This window comes from Manacus candei, unplaced genomic scaffold, assembly GCF_025592945.1.
Source record: "Manacus candei isolate 608988 ecotype Guabito, Panama unplaced genomic scaffold, ASM2559294v1 h1tg000015l, whole genome shotgun sequence".
Lineage (NCBI taxonomy): Eukaryota > Metazoa > Chordata > Aves > Passeriformes > Pipridae > Manacus > Manacus candei.
The window spans coordinates 22,493,055-22,513,977 of NW_026138063.1; the positions used below are offsets into that span (position 1 = coordinate 22,493,055).

At 46.1% G+C, this 20,923-nt stretch overlaps 1 protein-coding gene across 1 annotated transcript in view; it reads right to left on the reverse strand.

The window, feature by feature from the left end:
* Window positions 1-1,874: 1,874 nt before the first annotated feature.
* STAG1 (stromal antigen 1) overlaps window positions 1,875-20,923 on the reverse strand; it is a 159,144-nt gene continuing 140,095 nt past the window's right edge. Inside the window, exons 23-34 of the mRNA XM_051782368.1 lie at window positions 18,805-18,897; window positions 16,286-16,460; window positions 14,677-14,816; window positions 13,520-13,621; window positions 11,953-12,101; window positions 11,267-11,395; window positions 7,539-7,744; window positions 5,162-5,333; window positions 4,095-4,205; window positions 3,391-3,505; window positions 2,335-2,415; window positions 1,875-2,253 (exon numbers count right to left, since the gene is read on the reverse strand). Coding sequence (XP_051638328.1) covers window positions 2,230-2,253; window positions 2,335-2,415; window positions 3,391-3,505; window positions 4,095-4,205; window positions 5,162-5,333; window positions 7,539-7,744; window positions 11,267-11,395; window positions 11,953-12,101; window positions 13,520-13,621; window positions 14,677-14,816; window positions 16,286-16,460; window positions 18,805-18,897 — 1,497 coding nt within the window. The 3' untranslated portion in view covers window positions 1,875-2,229. The remainder of the gene's footprint in view (window positions 2,254-2,334; window positions 2,416-3,390; window positions 3,506-4,094; window positions 4,206-5,161; window positions 5,334-7,538; window positions 7,745-11,266; window positions 11,396-11,952; window positions 12,102-13,519; window positions 13,622-14,676; window positions 14,817-16,285; window positions 16,461-18,804; window positions 18,898-20,923) is intronic.

The following is a 20,923-nucleotide window of genomic DNA, read 5'->3' on the forward strand; positions in this document are numbered from 1 at the left end:
TGATGGTCCAAAGAGGCATTTAAAAAGTTATAGTGAAGAGGGTGCTCATCATACTCATGATTTTGAATAGTTTATTAAATGAAAGGTGAAGCATCAGTTTTAAATTGTACAAAAGGAAAAAAAAAAACCTCATATTGTAAATGTACAATTTACAGAATTACTAGCAAAACCAATCAAGGAGACACTCATAATACAAAAACCTATAGACTGCAAACTGAACTGGAGACCCATTGCAGGTACCGTGATCATCAATGTTTGTTATACAGTATTCTACAATGTTAAATTAGGAATCAGTTTTCCACACAGAGGACTGTGAAGCACAAGGTTTGTCTGAGAATGACTCAAACCAGGCAGCATCTGCTCTGCCCCGCTGCCCGCGGGGCGATGTGAGCGGGGCCGCAGCCCCGTGCCCCGGGCGCGGAGGGAGCCCCGAGCGAGGGCACAGCTCGGTCTGAAGTGCCAGCTGCTGCTGGGTTGGTCCATCCCCACCCCGGGGGAACGGCTGCAGGGCCTGGGCAAACATTTTTGGCAACTGTGTCTGAGAAGTGCTCGTGTTGGGAGAGACACTGCAGCTGGGTGAGAGCCTCAGCCCCGGGCACGGAGGGGCCGGGTTGGTTCCCAGTAAGCTCCAAAGAGAAAAAAGCTCTGTGATTATTCTGCAGTTGCTAAAAAATAAAAGCACCTCTGAAACTGCTGTGCTCCAAGTGGGTAAGTCTGGTTTGTATCTCAGCTGCTAATGGTGGAGTGCAGGAAGGAAGAGGAACGTTTTGGGGCCGTTTTGGAGATCCTGGAGTTGTGGAAGGCCAGCTCTGCTGGCGTCAGGCCAGTCTAACTAAGGAGCAGCTACTAGGCAGAGTCATCAAATTGAAGCATAATGAAATTCCAAATTATTGAAGACATTGAAAAGAATCTCTTATTACAATGAATTAGCTGAGAATGTTTTGGGGTCTTCTTGATTTTTTTTTTTTAACGTTTTTAGCTTTTTTGAAAAATCATATTTTTTTTCCCAAAGAATTACTCTCAATATGCACAGTTAACACTGAAAATGTAGCTGTAGTCCATTGTAAGCTTAAGAACTTCACCATCTAAGCACAAATTTCTATGCAGCACATACAGTACTTCTAACTGGCAAAATTAATTTACAAAAATAGCGGAAAAGGGTATTTACGGCATGGAAAGTAGACTTTGTTTTATGGTACAGGAAAATTACTTTTCATATGCTAAAGTGATCCTTTCCCCCACCCTTGGACTATTTTTTTTTAATAGGAAAGTTGCTGTTTATGTACCTTGGGTTGGCAGGCTTGAAGTAGGTAGTAAAAACAGCAAAGTGATTACTTGAGAACCATTTGTGTGTTTTACTGAGAATACTTTATTTGCTGGTATAAGTTGCTAAAAATGCACAGAGCAAGTACCAATAGAAAATTTACTGTTTTGTGTCCCCATGTGCTATATAAAATGAATGTTACACAGCATCTGTTGGAAAAGTGGCTTCATGGACATCTCTTACTTTATGTCCCATTATAAATAAAAATAAATCTTCTCAAGAGTATAAAATCTGGGTTTATCATATCAGAATCTGAAATTTTTTGGCAGAGATGCACGTCATTAGGATTCTACCCTCTTCTCTGAGAGTGCTCTTCTCCATGCCTGGGAGAGGACAGGAGCGTACCATAATGTGAATCAGATCCAGTGTGTTCAAAAACACTTCTCTGTCGCCAGAACGACCTGCTTACAGCATCCTTGCTAGTCAGTGGCTGATAGGCATAGGTTTAATAAAAATGGCTAGCTCTGAAAACATAAAAAGGCAAATGTTAAAACTGTTTTAAATTGTACAGCAGAAAAATAAAGTTAAAAAGTTCTGTTTTCACTCAATGTTGTTTTCAGAAAACATATGTAGAACAGTGTTTATTCCGACAGCTGTCTTAACAATTTAAAACTTCCTCCTCATCCAGAAAAAAAAAAAAATCTGTATTAGGACAGTCAAGAACAGGGATACAAATGATTCTCTAGGTCAGCCCTTCTGAGGTGACTGGAGTGGCCAACATTCCCGGGTGTCACTGAGGAGCTCCTCTTCTCTCCATCACCACAAAAAGGGGTTGACCTCAATCATTTGGTTAAAAATCAAACCGTATCACATCAAAAGTGTGGTTTCCATACAAGCTATCACAGTATATAGGCCTCTAGCTCTAAACAATAGAGTTCCAAGTTTGTAAAACGTCTTCCCAGACTTCAGAACATGGGCATGCCAAATCCCTGCAGAGGGAGGAAAAGACAGGGTTACCTGGGGCGGGGCCGGGGGCAGGGCTGGGGGGGCACAGCACACACAGGCCTTACTGAGTCGTCCTCGATGATGGCAGCAGAGTCGAAGAAGTCCGGCCGCAGCTCCGCGCGCTCCCGCCGGTTCCGCGACGGCGGCTGCAAAAGGAGGGGACAGCTGCCAGGGCACCCTCCCCTGCCAGGGCACCCTCCCCTGCCAGGGCACCCTCCCCTTCCAGGGCACCTTCCCCTGCCAGGGCACCCTCTCCTGCCAGGGCACCCTCCCCTGCCAGGGAGCTCCCACACCGAGGGGGGCCCTGGCCCAGGACTGCGTGCCCCAGAGGCTGTTTGCAGCCTAAGTCTGTGCTCATGGTTAAGGACTTGCCTAAGGCTTTTGCTGACTGAGGGATGTTCCTGTGTTGGGCTGCACTGAAATTCTCTTAACTGTCTCGATGCTTTTCAGTTTATGGTGAAACTTGAGCCCTGACATGGTCAAAAAGGGATTTAGAACAAAAAAGGTACTGAAGATAAGATCCTGTAATATTTCTGAGGAACACACCCTTAGTGGTGTCCTTCCCCAGGAGCACAAGAGTAAATGTGAGCTGCACTGGCTTGATCAGTTCCTTCCCTTCCTTGCCTTGGCTGTTCCTTGGCCATCCCATGAATGCTGGCAGTAACCTCAGTGTTCAGCAGCTGCAACTGAATCAGTACCTAAATTCTCTCTCCAGTCCTACCTACAGTAACCTCTGCCTTACTGAGCAGATACGAAAGGAGAAACAGGAAAGCTTCAAAACAGTGGTGTGTGAAATGCAAACTGCTCCCTTCTCCCTTTTCCCAAGGAAGCCCTCATTCCAGAGGGGGAGGCCAGGAAGGTTCCAAGTGCTGCAAAGGAACTCCTGCCTGGAGCCACTGCAGCACCTGAAAGGACCTGGGGCTGCCAGTGATGACAGGACCTGTTTGGGAGCAATTCCAGCGTAAGGAACTCTAGGGAGCATTTGGAGCACTGCAGCTCTTTAACACTCAGGCAGCTGGAAATCAGGCTCAAAACTTTGGAAATTTTTGTTGACACGTCTAAAATTCCTTCTGAATTATCTTTCAACCTTTTTGAACTTGCCATTAGTGAGATTTACTGACCAGATCGATGACCATCGTGTCCTCGAACTCCTCGTTCATGTCCTCTAGCTGACCTCGTGAGGACATCATGACATCTTCAAAGATGGGCTCAGCGTCGTCCTCCATTAGACCTCGTCTGAGCAAACAAAGACAAAGTCACTTCCAGGCATTTAAACTGCCCAGCCATCATCTTTGTCATTAAAAGTCTATCCTTTAATGCCTTCCCCCAAACCCTCATTCTGAGTAAAGCCACACTCTCCAATATCAGTGGGAGGAAAACTGTCTGTAAAACCCACCCCAGCACTGGCAGAGGCTGAAGCAGCAAGTCCCATGGAACTGCACTACAAACAGGAATCAAATTTGCCCTCAACAAGGACAGGGCAATAATCTCTCTGTGTCTGCTTGCCCTTTTCCAAGAAGGAGTGACACTGCTTGCCAGGATCACGGTAAATCCCTGGGAATCCTGCAGTGAATCCAAGCCCAGTTTCTAAGGCTGTAAGGATTCCTGAAGGACTGGGTGGGATCAGCACCAGAGCACGTGGTACTTCAGTGTTCCCCACGTGTGCTCCTCCATCCCTGCTCAGGGGGAACCCTTGGCTGGAGATGCTGTGCAGGGCCCAGAGCAGGCTCAGGGCAGCAGGAATCGCTGTCAGGGACAGGCAGGGTCCCATTTTGGCCCTGCTGTCCCATCCAGGCTCTGACAGGGGGACACTGGGAGCACTTACACTGCGTGCCTTACTCCAGTCCTGCCTTTCATGTAGTTCATTCCTGTCCTGTCCTTCCGATTGAGATCCTCCAGCTTCTGCTGGCCCAGCCACGAGATCTGCATCTGGGGACTGACATGGGACAGCGTCAGGACAGAGACACTTCTGAGCTGGCTGTTTATAGACAGCATCTATCTCCAAGTTCTGTGTCTGGCCATGGCCATGCTTCAGAGCAGGGTAATTAAATCACATTCATCACTGTACATGTCTTCCGGATTCCCTTCCACAACTTGGCTCCTCTCACTGTTCACGCACAAAGAAATCCATTAATCGTTGCAATAAAACCAGGTATGGGAAACTCTGACATTGGTCCTTCATTGGGAACAGGCACCTGGAGTGGGAGCACTGCTACAATTTATTATTAAATCCTACTTCACTGTCTCAGATCAGGCAAAATATGAGCAAGAACAGAGCCAAATGAATAATGGACACGTTTTAAAACGTTCCACAACATGAAAACCAGATTGTTTTTACACACAGACCCTGAACAGCATCACTTTGAGGGCCAGTCCCTCACCCTGCCAGGTTGCACCATCAGTGCCCCCTAAGCCCAGCAGAGTCAGCCCTCTGGGGGGATTTGTGCCCAGCACAAGGGAACAGCAGCAAGGCCAGTGCAGCCCTTCCAGGCCACATCTGGAGCATTCCTCTGGCCAGGATTAACCCCTGAGTTCAGCAAGAGAACCTCAAATGACAGCAGGTAGGGGGAGAGAAAAGAACATTTACAGGTCTTCTAGAGAAACACTTCAATCCAGCCCAGGGACACAAACATTCAGAGGATTAACCACAACTGTGGTGTTATGCTATGAGATAATATTAGCATGAGCAATTTCTACTATTATTTCATTGCAACATAGTCTTCCTGGGACCTGAAGAGAATGGAAGTCTTGCTGAGCTATAGCCAAGGCATGTTCAGGTGGTTGTGCAAAGAAAACTGCATCCATGGGGCCACAGGCTAAGACTGTTGTGTAAGTCATAAGCGACTCCTTTGCCTGGCTCCCTGTATTCAACCCTGCAATTCCAGCACTTACTTGTGTAAAAAGTCCTGTTCAGATCCCTGCTCCGACTCGTGCTCCTGGATCTGCTCCCCCATTTGCCTGGTGTTCTCCCTCAGGACAGTGGAGGTGAGCTGTGGTGCCTGCAGTGCCCCTGGAGTGTGGATGTTCTCGTTCCTGTTCAGCCAGGAGCCTTCCAGGCTCTCATCTGGAGACAACATTGAAATCACTGCTGCACTCCTGGTAACTGCAGGGCAGCATTAGACAGGTGTGCACTGAGGGGAAATGCTTGGAATGGGAAGTTTTTCAGCTCTAATTTTATATTCTGCTCTTCTAAGTAGTACTACCAGCTATTCCCAGCAATAATAGCAATTTAAAATAGGAACACTGAACAAACACAGAAGTTATTGCAAACAAAACTGTCTGGCAGCACTGCCTCCATTGCTGGGCATTCTGCACACATCCAACCAAGGTAATTCCCAATCCCTGAGTTTACAATCTCAACATAAAACTGGTAATCTCATATGTGTACAGCAACCAAGGGAAAGGTGAACACCAAGATGAGGTGAAACCCCAAACTGTGGTCGGCTCAGACCCTTAGAGACATCAGTCAGAACACCTGAGTGGGGCAGAGAGGGGGCACTGGGCACAGGGATCAGAATTTCAAGGGCACTGAAGGTCCAGCTGAGATGTGCTGGGATTGGGAAGGGAGCAAAGCAGAGAGGAGGGAACGGGGGAGACTTGAGGAGAGTGGGACAGAGCAGGCAAGTGCAGCCAGACACATGGAGAAAAAAAGGAAATTGCTGGAGCAACGCAAGTTACAGGGGAGATGGGAACAGAGACGGCAAGATCACGGATTTCCTGACAGGACATGTGTGGTGAGAAAGGACATGGGGATCTCCATGGATCTGTTCATTCTTCTTATGCCTTTTACTACCCTTTAGGATTGTCTAAAAAGCTGCCTGTTTGTTCTTGAATTTACCTTTGAATCTCTTTTATGTTAGGGATTTAAAAAAAAAAATCCTATTGATTTCCTCAAGGCACTGGGAAGAAATGTCCCAGAGCACGTTTGCTCTCAGGAGCAACAGGGAGTGTCCTCAAGCCCAGCCTGTTGAACCCTGAATGTCCTGCATTAAGGGCAGAAAGGAACCAGAGGGGACTGGATATGGTTCTCTGGTGCCAGGATGGTGTCTGCAGTGACCTTGCCCTTATTTTAGATCCTTTAAAGAGAAAGAAATAAGGGAGCTACTCAAATGCAAAGTGTTGGAAATCAATTGTCCCTTCTATAGATCACTGAGGAGAGGGGACACAAAGAGCACAAAAGAGGTGAAAAATGCCTAAAAACTATGTCAGAAGGCTGAGATTTGCCTTATAGGGAAGCAAAGGTGCCACTGCACTTCCCGGGGAAAAAAAAAGGATACTGGCAAAATACAATAAAATAGAATGAAAATGGTATCAAGAGGAAAGAAAGAAACCTCAGCAGTTGAATTCTGTGAAAATCCTGGTATCCTGAAGGAAGGAAAGCAGTGTCTGAGGGAAGGGACCGGTGTTTCCCTACACTCCAGGTTGGCTGTGAGGAATAGGAGCCAGTGCAGGACTGAACAGAGGCTGCAGGGGAGAAGGGACCTGGCTGGACAAGTGCAGAGGGGCACACTTGTACACACACAGAGGAGTATTTTGGGAAATTGCTGTATATTCAGGCAAACTGGCTTTAGATTCCTCTCTAAGGAGTTACTGTCATAGACACTGACTCTGAAAACCCCCTGAAGTTTAAAGATCCCACTTACACCTACTCTGTAGTGGAATAGTAAATTAATATTCACAAAAGTGCACACAGGTCACACAGGTTGACCAGGAACAGATGCAGCCTTGTAAGAAATCTGCTGTCCCAGCCAAATTCCTGATGGACATGCCTGAAGTCTCAGAAAGAGTAAACACAGACACTGGATAGCAACACATATTAACACATATCAACACATACTAACAAAAATGGTGTCTTTTTACTGTTCTCCAGTGGTCCTGCAAAACCAGAGACCTACAGGAGAATTTCTGCCTGGGGTTTCTGCAGCTCCCTGTGAATGCACAGCGGCCCCAGAGGGAGCACAGGCACAACACCAGCAGTCCAGGAGTGAGGAGGGAGTAGTGCAGGTCACTCCACACCTCTCCAAGGTCAGGAACAGCTTTCAGCAGTTCTGACCAGCCAATTCTGGGGCAGACAAACAAGAACAGGGTATTTCCCATAAGGACACGTTCAAGCCCAACAGAACTTGCAGAACAGATGCCTTGGTTTTGCTCCACAGAGAAAATATCCTGTATTTCTGCATTAACTAACAAAGCCCCAGGGCTCCTGAGGAGCAGAGCTGTGACACAGGCACAGAGTGACACACACACACGTGGAGACACCCAGACAAACCTTCCACTCTCTTTTTGTGGAGGGGGGGTCGGCCCTTCTTGTTCCTCACGGAGGAGGCTTTGCTGCTGCTGCTGCCGCTGTTCACTGACATCCTGTCGTCCTCCCCGCCCGTCACCAGGGAGTTCCTGTAGGAGATCAGGGGCAGCCACACGTCCTCCCTCCTCTCCATCATCTGCTCCGTCAGGAACTTCTCCAGGTAGGTGTGACTGCAAACACAAGACAAGGAGCTCTGGATAACCTGGGCACTGCCAGTGTGCCAGCACACAGGTTGCACTGCAGCCACCACTGCAGGGCATCCTCTGGCAGCCCGGGGCAAGGAAAAGGGTCCCTTCAAACACAAGCAGTTACTTTTCCATAGAATGTCTGAACATCTGGGCCATTGCCAGGAGAAGTCCAGAGCACACGTGTTAACTGCAGGCAGGAACCAAACTCCCCCCCTGGGCTGGGGGGCACACAAGTTGTTTTCTTTGTCCAGGGGTTATTTAATTATGGTATTGGAAGTTATCCCTAAAATGAACATGCAAAGGTCCATAGAAGTGACTCTAACGAGTTTCAGGCTGCAGAGGCAAACATTCAGGATTGGTAAGGGAACTACTCGGGTAACTGCAGCATCACTTCCTGCACCCTTCAGTCACCACTGCCTCCAAAAACCACCCTGCCACGTTGGCAGCAGTGGAGTCACCCCCACACATTCCACAGGAAATGCAAGATTTTCCTCTGGTAGCTCATGGCAACTTGGAGTTGTTCCACAGTCCTGTTCAGAAGAGGACAAGGAGCCACACTGGACATGCCTGGGCAACAGTCACACCCAGTTTTTATGGGATTCTGTTCTGATTCAGTGAATGGATGACTTTGCTCAAGAAACAGCAGGTTTCTGTTTATTGTTTTATTCAGTATTGTGAACACTTCTTCCTTCCCCTTTCATGTGTTCACTGAGTGACCCCCAAACCTGGCACTAATAGGAATTTCTTGGTTTATTGTCTTTACAGAACCAAACAGTACAACTCGAGTGCTTCATGACTGTAGAGAATCTACCTGAAGAAGTGTCTTGGAAAGCAAGAAGTTTTTCTGCCTCCATTCCTATTTACAGAACTCGACTGCGTGGTCAGGGCCAAACTGTGAGGGAGGAAAATGACACCACTTGGGGTCCTTTACTGCCCAGATGCCAAACCTGAGACACCTTGTGCTCAGCATTTTGGAGGAGCTTCACACTGGCAGTTCTTACCAGCTTCAACAAAGAGAGAAACTCTAGAATTTCCAGGAGTAAGAACACCAATACTGAGGCTCCACCTCATCTGACACCCATCAGTCAGTGTTTGGTCTAAGCCAACAGTCTCTGAGAGAAATAAATGGAAATAAATGCCTCCAAGGACAATCAGCTCTCTTCTGTCCTAAACTAATTCCTCAGGATTTCCCTCTCTGTATCTGCCATGTGGATTTTAGTATAAAACATCAGTAAATAGTTGGCTATTATATAAATATATAAATACAAACATTTAGCATAAAGCACTAGTATACATTTTTTCCCCAGCTGTATGAGTCTGGCACTTTAAGTGTACAGTTTTATATGAAATCCACAGATGTGAACAGATCCCTAAATGGCTCTCCCAAATTCTGGAGGTCACTCAGAAAACAAGAAGCCAAATAAATAAACATGACAGGAAAACTAAATGAAACCAATGTTGCTGCTTCATTCCCAAACTGGAAATATTTCTCTTTCTTCCCCCAGATAAAAACCCAGCAGCAAAGCAGGAGGGAGGAGGAGCCCTGTGGAAGAGGACTGTGCTGGACTGCCAGGAAGGCTGTTCTGGCCCAGGGCAGGTGACACGTGCAGGTAATTTGGGTTTGAAGGCAGGAAATGAACTCTTCAGTCCCATTCCAGGTGTGCTGGGCAGGTAAGTTGGGTTTGGAGGCAGGAAATGAACTCTTCAGTCCCATTCCAGGTGTGCTGGGCAGGTAAGTTGGGTTTGGAGGCAGGAAATGAACTCTTCAGTCCCATTCCAAGCTGGAGAACTGCTGGCACAGGCAGCCACATGCTTGTGGGACTGTGAGGGTCATTCCTGAGCCCGTGTGGCTCCCAAGGGAGAGCTGGGGAGGGTCCCTGGGCAGGGAGGAGGAGAGGGATCCCCCACACGGGGGTCACAGACCTTCCCAGGCAGCCCCTGGGGAGGGGGAGAGGTCCCTGTGCATGGAGGAGCTGCAGGGAAGGGCAGATCAACATTCCAGTCCAGCTGAGTCTCCTGTCAGAGGAGCACCCTGGACAGGCCCGTCAGGGCAGGAGGGAGGCACCTCCAAGGAAATCTGTCCATACAGGCAGCTATACTGACTGTGCTCATGGTCACCCCAGCCAGGGGCACCCAGGGCACCTCTGAGCTCACCCTAAAGCAGCAATGTAGCACAGAGCAGGTCAATCATGCTCTAGGGGACCTATTTCTTTTCCCTGATCATTTGACTCAGCTGAGGTCAACAGCTCAGAAACAGATGACTACAGCAAAGGCAGACAAAACCAGGAGAAATGGGCTCCACCCCAGTCCTGCAGGAGCAGCCAGTGGCTGTGTGTGTGGGCACCAGTGAGCAGGAGAACCTTGGAGAAGCAATTTAAATGGCAACAGTGAACGTGGAGGAACAAAGTGTTCTAAAGAACCAAATTTCATGCACAGGATCAGGTTAAATTAGACTGTCAGGTACAGAATGATGGAAGTGCACAGGTCAGACACTGCAGAAACCTGGGGGGAGGGAGGAGTGCACAGAAAGGACACTAATTAAACAGGAGAAAGCCCAATGGCACTTAGACCAACAGGGAGGAGAATCTACAGCCATAAAATCCTGTTATCCTTAAGTCCTGTCCTGAAGAACAGGACAGAGGCTGACAAGATTCCAAGATGTACCAGTGAAGAGCAGCTCCACAGAGTGCCAAGTTTACCAGCTGGATCATCCCAGTGTTTGCTGAACTGACAAATTATTGACACAAAGGAAAAGTTCAATGGGTTCAAATGTGTGTACAATAAAAATTATACAAAGTTACCCAGGATGTATTTCTTATCACACAGATAACATATCAAACCATAACACTCATAATTCTTAACCCTAACAGCAAAGTCCTTTAAAACAAATATCTTCCCAGAGAAACTACAGCAAGGCTTGACAGAAAGAGTCAGCTGAGGTATTTATAGTTGATATTTATGACTTACACTCGTGGTCACAAAACTGACTGGAAAGACACCTATGACCATAAATCAGCAGATCTGGCAATTGCAGTTTTTAAATTGTCATGAAGTTATTCAATTAATTCAGTTCTACACTGGGCACACAGTGCTTGGCTGATGTTTGACTGGACACCTCTTCCAATATATTAAAATAAACAACAAATACCTGTTTAGACTTTCTGTATATATCCAGCAGAAATGGATGGTTACAGACTGTAATTTCCCTGCACTAGTAACATCTAATTTTTTTCTTCTAGCCTGAAAAAAAATACTTTTTTATTTTCAGTGCCCCATGGGAAATTTTAAAGAACATTGTTTTGGGAGGTCTCAAACTCACCTCATCAGTGGACCTGATTTTCCTTTTCCCATTTATTTTTATTGCCTTGAAGTACAAAGTGATGAGTAAGTGTGTATGTGAAATGTCTTCCTGGGACTTTCTACAGCCCCTGGTAGGTTGTTGGAACACACCCCCAGGGATGGCAGAGCCCAGAGAAGCCAGAGAGGAACACAGAGACTACTTACACAGTCTTTTTGTCCTGTCGCAGGAGTTTGGAGGAGAATTCACTGAGCACTTCGAGGAAAGCGAGGTTTGGAGGGGGATAGTCCTGTCCTTTCTGGTTCTGGTATTTGAAGGCAAACTCTATGCCATCCCTACAGTAAAGAAACATTAACATGTTCAGACATTAACATTCATACAAAGAGTATTTCCTGCCCCAAACTAAGCACTCGATGAAGACATTTGTAACAAAATAAAAAGCTGCCCAGTTGTAATTTGAATTTAGCAGCACCTTTCTATACTCTCCTATGCAGCAGTTACATAAAAAGCTTCAATCTCCTTTAAAAGATTTCCAAAATATTTTTGGAATTCTTTTTGCAGTGCCTCTGGGATCCCCAGTGGTGTGGGACCAAGAGCCATCCCCAGTTGTTAGACACAACCCACACGAGTGTGCAGAACACCAGTGGCTTTACCTGAACTAAACAAACATGGCCAATCCAATCAATTCCAACCAATAATTAGGTAGCAGCTGGTTTTCCTTCCTTTTCACACACATCCATGCACACCCCCCATCATTTTCCTACACAAACCAGAAAACACACACGCCATTATTGCAGGGCCTGTTGCGATCACATACCTTTACAAAGGGCACGCTGAACAAAAGCTTTAACCTCAGGTAATATAAAAATCTGGTTTATTTACCACCACTCACTTGTGCAGTGTGGCCACCGCCTCCCTTGTCTTGATCTGATCCAGGCCGAAGGTGAGGGCGAAGCGCCGCGCCAGCTCCTTGATGCCGCTCACGTGGGCAGAGGTCCTGTCCAGGTTGGGCCCCTGCTCCTGGACCAGCTCATTGAACAGCTGCAGGAGGGAGCAGTGGGTGAAACCTGTGAGCTCACAAACACTTTCATTGGGAAAGACCTGTGTTCTTCACCTCTTCCACCTGGGAGTGGCCAGTGCAGGGACTTTTTCACTGAGACATAACAGAGTCCACATCAGTTCCCAGGATTTCCTCTGTCCAACTGCTGTTTGCCAAGTGTCCCCACCTTGTATTTGTGTGGACAATACCTCAGAGAGAGTCCTGCACCCCCCTTCCCTGAACAGCATCTCTCCTGGTCCCATCAGCTCATCAGGCAAGTCCTGCACCCTCCTGCTGTTCTCCAAACCCCCATCACCCATCAGACCAGCCTGTCCTCGGAATGTTCCACCTCCTGCCTGCCCAGCACTGCTGCTCCGACCCCCAGGACAAGAATGAACTCTCAGTGGTTTTCCAGCCAGTTCTGCCTCCTCCTGGCACTGCCATTTTCACCACATTTCCCTGAGCTGCTGGTGAGAACATCACAGGAGACAGTGTCAGGGACAATATTAAATCAGGCTGCATTACATCTACTATTCCTCTGATCTCCACAAGCTCTGCTACCATGTAATTAATGACAGCTTAATTTGACAGGATTCCTGCTTGACAAATTCCTCCTGGCTGGTGCCTCTCACTCGGGCCCTTGCAAAGAGCCTGTCTCATTATTTTTTCCTGAGCTGATGTTTGGCTGATGGATCTCTGGCACTTGGCTTCCTCCTCTCCAAGTTTTAAACACAGAAGCTGCTTTGACACTCACCGATTCTTCTGGAAGTACATCTGTTTTTCTCAAGTTCTCACAGATCTCCCTCAGCTTCCAGAATGCTGCAGGAAATCCCTCAGTACTCTGGAGAGAATTTTGGGAGGCCCAGCTGATTTGAGAACCTCTAACCTACAGCAGTAATTTCCCTGTGCAATGGTTGTAGCTGGTACTTCAAGGGCCTGAGTGGTGTTTAGTGTTGGCAGATGAATTTCATCATCAACCCAGTAATTTATGGTTGATGGAAAGCAAATTTTTTCAGGGGAAAAAAACAGGTCTAACAATACTGGAAGACTTAATTAGCTTGAAATCTGAAAAATCAATCAGTATTTAGACAAAATGTAAGGAAGATGCATTAACTCAGCAATAGTCATCCTAATTCTCATTCACTTGGGAGCAGTAAGCAAATTCCATGAACCAAAGGGACCAAACTGCCTTCAAGGCTCTTCTCTCCCTTCCTGCCATTTCTATGTGATCAAAGCTCTGCCAGAGTGGGTTTATGGAGACAGGGATTACTGACACAGAGGACAGGGACAGCCTGACCTGGGAATAAGAGAATCTCCTCCCAGAAGTGCAGCCTTTGTGCTCTGCTGTAAAGGGCACCAGAGGAAAGCCTGCCCAGGATTGTCTGCAGTGAGCATTTCTAACAAAAATCAACACTCTTACCTGTTGCAAACTGAGGATGAGTGTCTTTGCACACTGGATTTTATCAATTTGCCTTGTTTTGCTCAGGGTTTCCTTAATGATATCTCCATAGTCATTGTAGTACTAGGAAAAATGTGAAAGAAACCTCTTTACATTGGACCTCTTATAATACAATTTCTTACAGTTTTCCCAAGAGAAAGATTATTTGTAATTCTTGCTTTGAAAAGGTAGCAGTTGCAAAAAAAAATCCAGATATGAAAATTTAACCTGCACCCAGTGCTAAAGTAGGGAACTTCTGTGTTTGTTATTATCTTTGGTAACAAATATGTTGAAAAACAAACAAAAGAGTATTTCCTGCCCCAAACTAAGTCCCTGATGAAGGCCCATGGCTGCCAGTTCCAAGGAAGAACAAGCCACTGCCCCAGCCCAGTAGAGCCAGCCCATGTGCAGCTCATGGGCAGGGAGGAGCAGGGTGGCCAAGGGAGGGACTCACTGAGGCCACAAAAGGGAGGAATTAGTCAGCTTGAAGTGCTCATTTTCTTTGTGTGGTTGCTGGAAAGCACAGCCTCTGGATCTGACCATTTGGGGAGAAAAGCCTGCATTGTCACTAAAACTTCCAGGCTGAGAACAGATTTTTTCCCAAAGTATTCTTTCAGCCTCATTAATATTTCTGCATTTGCAGACACTTATTTTCATTCCCTCTGAAATGCTGCTCCTGCCTTCTTCGGTAGAGACCCTTCCAGTTTGTATTCTAAGACATCCCCACTTGCAGCAGTACTATACAGAGCTGGTTTTTTTACTGCTGTCCTGTTTAAAACAACTTTCTCTCACAAAAAAACCTGTCTCCTTATGGCAAGCACCAAGCTGGGAGACTGCCAGGGAAACATGACATTGAACAGAGAACTTGTTGTGGATTCTAGGGATGAATTTGAGGAGCAGGAGCCTCTCTGGAAACACTCAGCACCTCCCAGGACCAGCTTTTGGTGCTGAGCTAACTAAAGCACAGCTGCTACACAGCAGAGGAAGTGCTTTGCTGCAGGTGTAAGAAAGGAAAAATTCTTACAAAACAATCAAATAAGGCTGAAAAAGCTTTTGGAAGTGTCTGACCTTTACCTACTGCCCTGGGAGGGATGGAAAGAGGAGCCCTGGCACTAAGGGGAGGATGCCCAGGACTGTACCTTCATATAGTGTTTGAAGATATCGGCGGCCGCGTGCATGTCCACGATGTCGTAGATGATCAGCTTGCTGAAGGCAGCCAGAAGGTTTCTTCTCTTATGTAAAGCTTCTATTTTGTTGGCTTCATCTTCTTCATCTCCCTCTGAAAGCACCATCAACAACAAAATGTTTGTAAGTAACTTATGTTTCAAAGCAACGTTATGGAAAAGGAGCTTTCAGAAAAAAATCACTTCTTGACCATGAACGAGAAGGATTGTTGGGGAAGCTAAAACTAAAAGTGATCCTTCTTGAGTCCTGTCTACTTCAGAACTCCCAGGGAAGTTCAGGAACATGACACACCACTGACCAAGGACTATCCATAGTCCTGGGTAGTCCTGGACATGACCCACATGGGACTGAGTCACTTATTTTCTTGCTGAATGCTTTTGCTTAACTTCTCAAACACAGGCCTTTTGGAGCTGCTTCATTACCTTACTAAGCTATAAATATTTAACAAAAGGAAAATTAGAAGCAGCAATGCTTCTACTGCCTGCCTTGGATTTTCAGATGTGAAATCAATGGCTCTAAACAACAGGAAGTAAAACCCAGTTGGAAGAAGCATTAACATTGAATGGCAGTGCCAGAAGTATTCAGTCCCCATGCAAGACTTCACTCAGTGAATGAAAATTAAACTACACACATAAAATGTTAAGTATTATATTGTATAATAAAAGTATATTCCACAACTTACATAACTCCCTTTGGAGCAAGAATGCATTCTCTGAGACCTTAATTCCATACATGGCTGTCCCTGTGTGTGCTGCTGACATACAAGTAATTGAGTACAGCAGAAATTCAGATGTGCCCAAAAGAGCACTACAGCACTCACTCACCAGCTCTTCCCATAGTTTGACTGGGAATCCATCTCTTGTCCAAAACTACTTAGGATTCAGACACTGGACACCTCTGTAGTTGCATTTAGGTTATTATAACCTATATATATAACAAATAGGCATTATAGCAGACCCCAGCAGCACCAGGTTATTTAAAACCAGGCCTAAATGACAAATCTGCCTCTGCCTGACTGAGAGGCAAAACCCTGAGCCATCCCCGTGAGGAGCAGAGATGGGGCCCCTCAACCTGCCCTCTCTAATCTGAGCCATCCTTGGGAGGAGCAGAGATGGGGCCCCTCAAAGCCCCTCCTCTCCTGCTGGTTCCTGGCTCAGAGCAACCAGTGCCAGGTGTCCAGACTGTCCCAGGCACCTTCCCAGTCTCCAACCACACCAGTGATGTCCTCAGCTTGATTTGACTGTTCTGAGGGAGGAGCACAAGGGCTGTTTATTTAGTGGCATGGGTTTCTTCAGGTCTTCATTGTTTAGAGCTTTGCTGCCAAGGTTTGCCCTCAGGATCCTGTCACTCTGGTAACTCTGAAGGATTTCTCTTCTGTGTGCTGTTCCATTGTACTCCTTTCCCTTGAAGCCCTGTCACACATCTCACATTCAGACCTCCCAAAAATAAAGAAGGGATACTTCTGAACACATTGGAGCAAACTGATCAGAAAACTCCATTTTCTCCTTTCTTCTGTGTCTGTTATAAAAAAAACTAAGTAGAGAATATGAAAGCTTCGAATACCCATGCTCTGGTTTTCATCATCTTGGTCAATGAAGACATGGTCCATGACAAAACTGAGCAGTTCTGACTGCAGGCCTGAGTCTGGGTTGAACACCAAGGGTTGCAGCCCTTCCCGACCCCCTGTCATCAGCTGGTGACTGAAGATCATCAGCAGGTCACAGAGCAGCATGAAAGCCTGGAAGGCAAAGGGAACGAGTGCAGTGAGGAGCAGGTCACAGAAATACAAAATAAAACCCCACTGGTTTCATTTCCAGATATCCCTTGCTATCACTAAATGGCTTCTTAAACTGTACTCGTTGTAGTTTGTGTGCTGTGAAAAGTATCCACAAGGATTTTCTCTAAAATGCAAATGCCTGGGGATTGCCTTTGGTTCCTGTGTAAGGAGCTCTGTTTCTTACCTCTTCCACATCCTGGAGGATTCAGATTAAACTTCCATTTCTTCTCTATGAAAAGAACTCTAAATCTACCTGTCATCTAAGGGCTGCAGCCAAATTGGTAGCAAAGAAAAAACACCTCTTTTGACCAACAAAGCAAAAATATGAACAACATTATGAGGGAAAATTCAAGCTGAGCCACTTGTCAGATCCCAAAAATACAGAGAAGCAGCCATAGCACAGTAATTCTTGCAGAATTTCATCAACAATTCCTGCAAAAAAAAAAAGGAAGTATCTATGCACAGCTTTCAAAGCCAGACAAAAGCCAAGCAGGGCAGAACTGGCCATGATTTCTGCTCATTGCTGTCACACCCTTGTTACCTGAGGACAGAAGGCAGCTCTCAGTACCCTCCCTTCTCCCCAGGGCTCCTCTGGGCACATCCCTGCATCACAGTTACACTGTTCAGCCCCTGAATGGCTCCTGCGGGGGTGTCACAGCCAGCTGGGAACATCTAACTCACATTCAACACCCAATCACCTTTTAGAGAGGACTTTTTAACCTTCTTAATTCCTCTGTTTTTAAGCTCAGGTTCTGAAAACTCGACGCATTTCCCAAATGAAACCTTTGCAAGTGCTGACCTTCACAGGGGCTCACTTATTCCTTGGAGTATGTTCTAAAACCTGCAAACTGTGTTCTGCTGGCACCCTGGAAACAGATGCAGGTGTCTGGGATTTTTCTCCACTTGATCCGAAGGGTTGTGGTTCATTTCAGGGATGATCTCACTGCTCTGACCCCCTCAATACTCAGCAGAATTTAAGCTCATCCTCCTGCAGACCTCTGAAGAAGAGCAGGTGAGCTCTGGCAGGGCTGGTTTGGGCCCCACATAAAGGCAGCAGTGCACTTGCTCACAGGGTATTTATTTCACCCAGTCCAGGAACGTTTCAAATGTTTCAGCCCAGTTTCTCTAAATACTTATTATATTTTTCCCTCCTTTGATATGGACATTGACTTTCTCTGGAAAGAATGTCCAGATTAAGGATCAAATGCGGGAAGGAGACACTATAATTTACACAGAATTCTCCAAAAAAATCCAGTCAAACAAAAGGATCAAGAAGTAGTCCTGCACTCCCAGAAATGTACTTTTTAAGGAAGAAAATAAACAAAAATCACAGAAGAGTTATCTGGGAGGGACCTGTGGAGTCTCCAGTCCAGCCCTGACAGGGACACTTGCTCTCTCCAGGCCTGGCTGGGCCTGGATTTGTGTGGCTGAACCTGGAAACTTCCCCAGAATGGGGAACTGCAAAGGAGCTTCTCTGGAAAGTTTGAATTACCAATGAAATAACCCATAAAGAGAGAACAAAGCCATGTTAATGTACATGAACATGTATTAATGTGGGTGCTAACAGAGACCAGGAACAAAGCCCCTGCAGCCATGGGAAGGACCAGCTGCCCTTGGCTGAGGCAGGAAGGATTCAGTGCTGCCTTAAGCTGTGCTGGGTGGCATTTGCATGGAACTATGTGATATTTTCACATTATAGAAGATTAATACAATATGCCAAGAGTAACTACTCTGAATATTAAAAACCAATTACTAAAGGTAAATCTGCTGGAAGCCAATGACACGAGTGTTTAAACATACATAAACTGCTGACATCTCTGAGCATTTAATATTTATATTTATCAGCCTGCAGAACAGAGTGTAAATGCCAAGCAGAGCCTGCTTTTGAAGAAACAAAAATGTCTTTTAAGAAATATTATCTTTTAAATACCACAGGCCAGCAAGTCTTTGCAAAATCTGGGGAGGTCTGATAGAAATGCCATTTGTAGACAGATGAAATGTCAACAGACCTGACACGAATCAGTGAATATTCACAAACAGCAGCTATGGTGTTCTTCAGAGACAGACTGAATTATTTCAACAAGCCCTTTGATTTAATGGGAAAAAATCCAGAAAGATTCAGCCCATTGGAGGTCTTGACCACCCTCCAAAAGTGCCCACTGCCATCTATTAATACAGGAATTGTCTCCAAGGGATCTCAGGTGACTGAGGCAGATGCCTGAAGCTGTGGGAGCTGGACACGAGCCTGAGCACCCAGGAATTCCTTCACAGTTTTCCAAAAGCATGTGCCAGACATTTCCCTTACCTGTTCCTTGACTGGGGTGTTGACATTTGACAGACACTGCTGGCACACAGCCAGGAAGGATTTCACAGTTTTCCTCAACACCAACAAGTCGTCCTAAAATCAACATTAAAAAGGAAAAGTGCATAATAATTAAAAAAAAAAAAAAAACACTGCTAGGAGGAAGCAAAATAAAAAAATGGTGACAATTTCATACATACAACAAAAAGGCTGTGAAAAAATATGCTATTCAAGGAGCACGGAGTAGAAAAAAGCCATTAATTTTCTGAGGATTGACCCAAAGTTTCCCTGTAATAAATAATAAAAATAAAACAATAAATTCCTGAGTTAAATTGTCTCTGTTTTACACCGAATGTAAATTATAAATGTTTCAGAACAAAAGGTTGAATACATCAAGGTCAGCCCACTTGGTGGTTTATAAAGAATTCCGTGTTCAGATAAATCAACATGGACAAAAAAATAAAACACCAATGAATGTATCCAGCTCCACACAAATATTATCCCATAGACATGGGAGGTGGGAGGGTAAAGCACAGAAATCTGAGGAGTCTCTTATTTTTATGGATAACAAAATGAACTGGGGAAAACAAATCAAACCAGAATGTAAGATATGGGAACATTGTGACAAGAGCAACAGAAATCAGAACCAGCAGAAAAGCCCCTCCTGTGAGAGCCAGGAGTGACTCCAGAGGAACCAAGGAACAGGCACACACTGGGAGAGGGGCTCATCTCACAGCAGTGATGAACCCAACGCCCAGCAGGAAACAAGAACCCCAAATGGCATCAAATGAACACCCAGAGCTCCTGCAGCCCTTCCCCCACGATGCTTCATCAGCTTCCAGGGGGAAGGAGCACATCCTACACAGCAAATCCAACTCAAACTCCAGGAACCCACACCCTGCACGTGCAATGTTTGCCTTGCTGAATGTTCCAGTCCTGCTGCCTGTTCAGTCCCTGACTCTCATTCCTGGTTTTAGTTTTCCTTGTGCTTCCTGCCATGAGATCTTGTCGTTCTGTGTTTGTGAAAAGCCTTTTGGTCCCTGTGTTTCCCCTCCTGGTTCTCAGCAGAAGCAGCTCTGCCAGGGTGCCCAAGCACCCCAAGTGGCCCCAGGGCTCTGAAGCTCTTCCCATTTCCACCAGTGTGAGTGTGCTGTTCTGACACTGAGGGGCTGGGAGTTCTCCCACCCTGCTGTTCCCTGTCAGCTTGTCCCTGCCAATCCAGCCCCGGATCCCTGGTGCCACTGCAGTGCCCTCCCCGACAGGATCTGGCCCACAGCTCTGCTCTGTTCTAAGCCACAGCTGCCCCCTGCTCAGCCTCTTTGTTCCTGGATACAACCTTCCATTTGGCAGGATTAGAATGCCTCTTCTTTTTTAAAATTGTGTTTTGTTTACCAGCTGATCTCTATCCTCCCCACCCTAAACGCCTTCACCTTCCCAGAGGACTGACACAAATGACCAGCTTTCAGCACACTGGATCTCTCCTGGAATGCAGTGGAAGCCATCCCACTGAGGAAGGATTTCTCACTTATAAATTTTCCTATTGTATTAATCAGCTTAGAGCCACTGAATATGAATGACACTGAATCCAAATATTCCCTGAAATGCAGTGAGGTACCAGTGTCTTACAGAAACTTCTCCATCAACAATGCAATCTTCCCACAACAGCCTGATGTGTTCCAGCCTTCCCTCCCGGCCCTGCAGCCTTGTACCAGCTGGGTTTGCTATCTGCCAGTCCAGGGTTTTACCTGGGACTGGTGCCAGGCTTATCAGTTCACTCTGATTCACACCTTTAACACTGGGATTACAATCACTTTAATGCTTCCTACTCTCTATCACAATTACCTGATGGTCATGAATTCCACGGAGAAACTAAAACCTATGGAAAATCCTATATAAAGGTTAAAAACTGAATGAGAATGTCTCCCATTTTTCTTTCAGTCAAAGTGAGTAACACATAGGTACATGTTATTTATTACCCTCTCTCCTGACAGCACCACATGATACAGTTTCCTGCTGAAAAGTTACAGACAGCAGGAGAAAGCCCAGCAGAGCACTACAAGGGAGCCATCTGGGACCTTCTGAGCTTGGAGAAATCTCCAGACTACCACAGAGCGGGGAATTT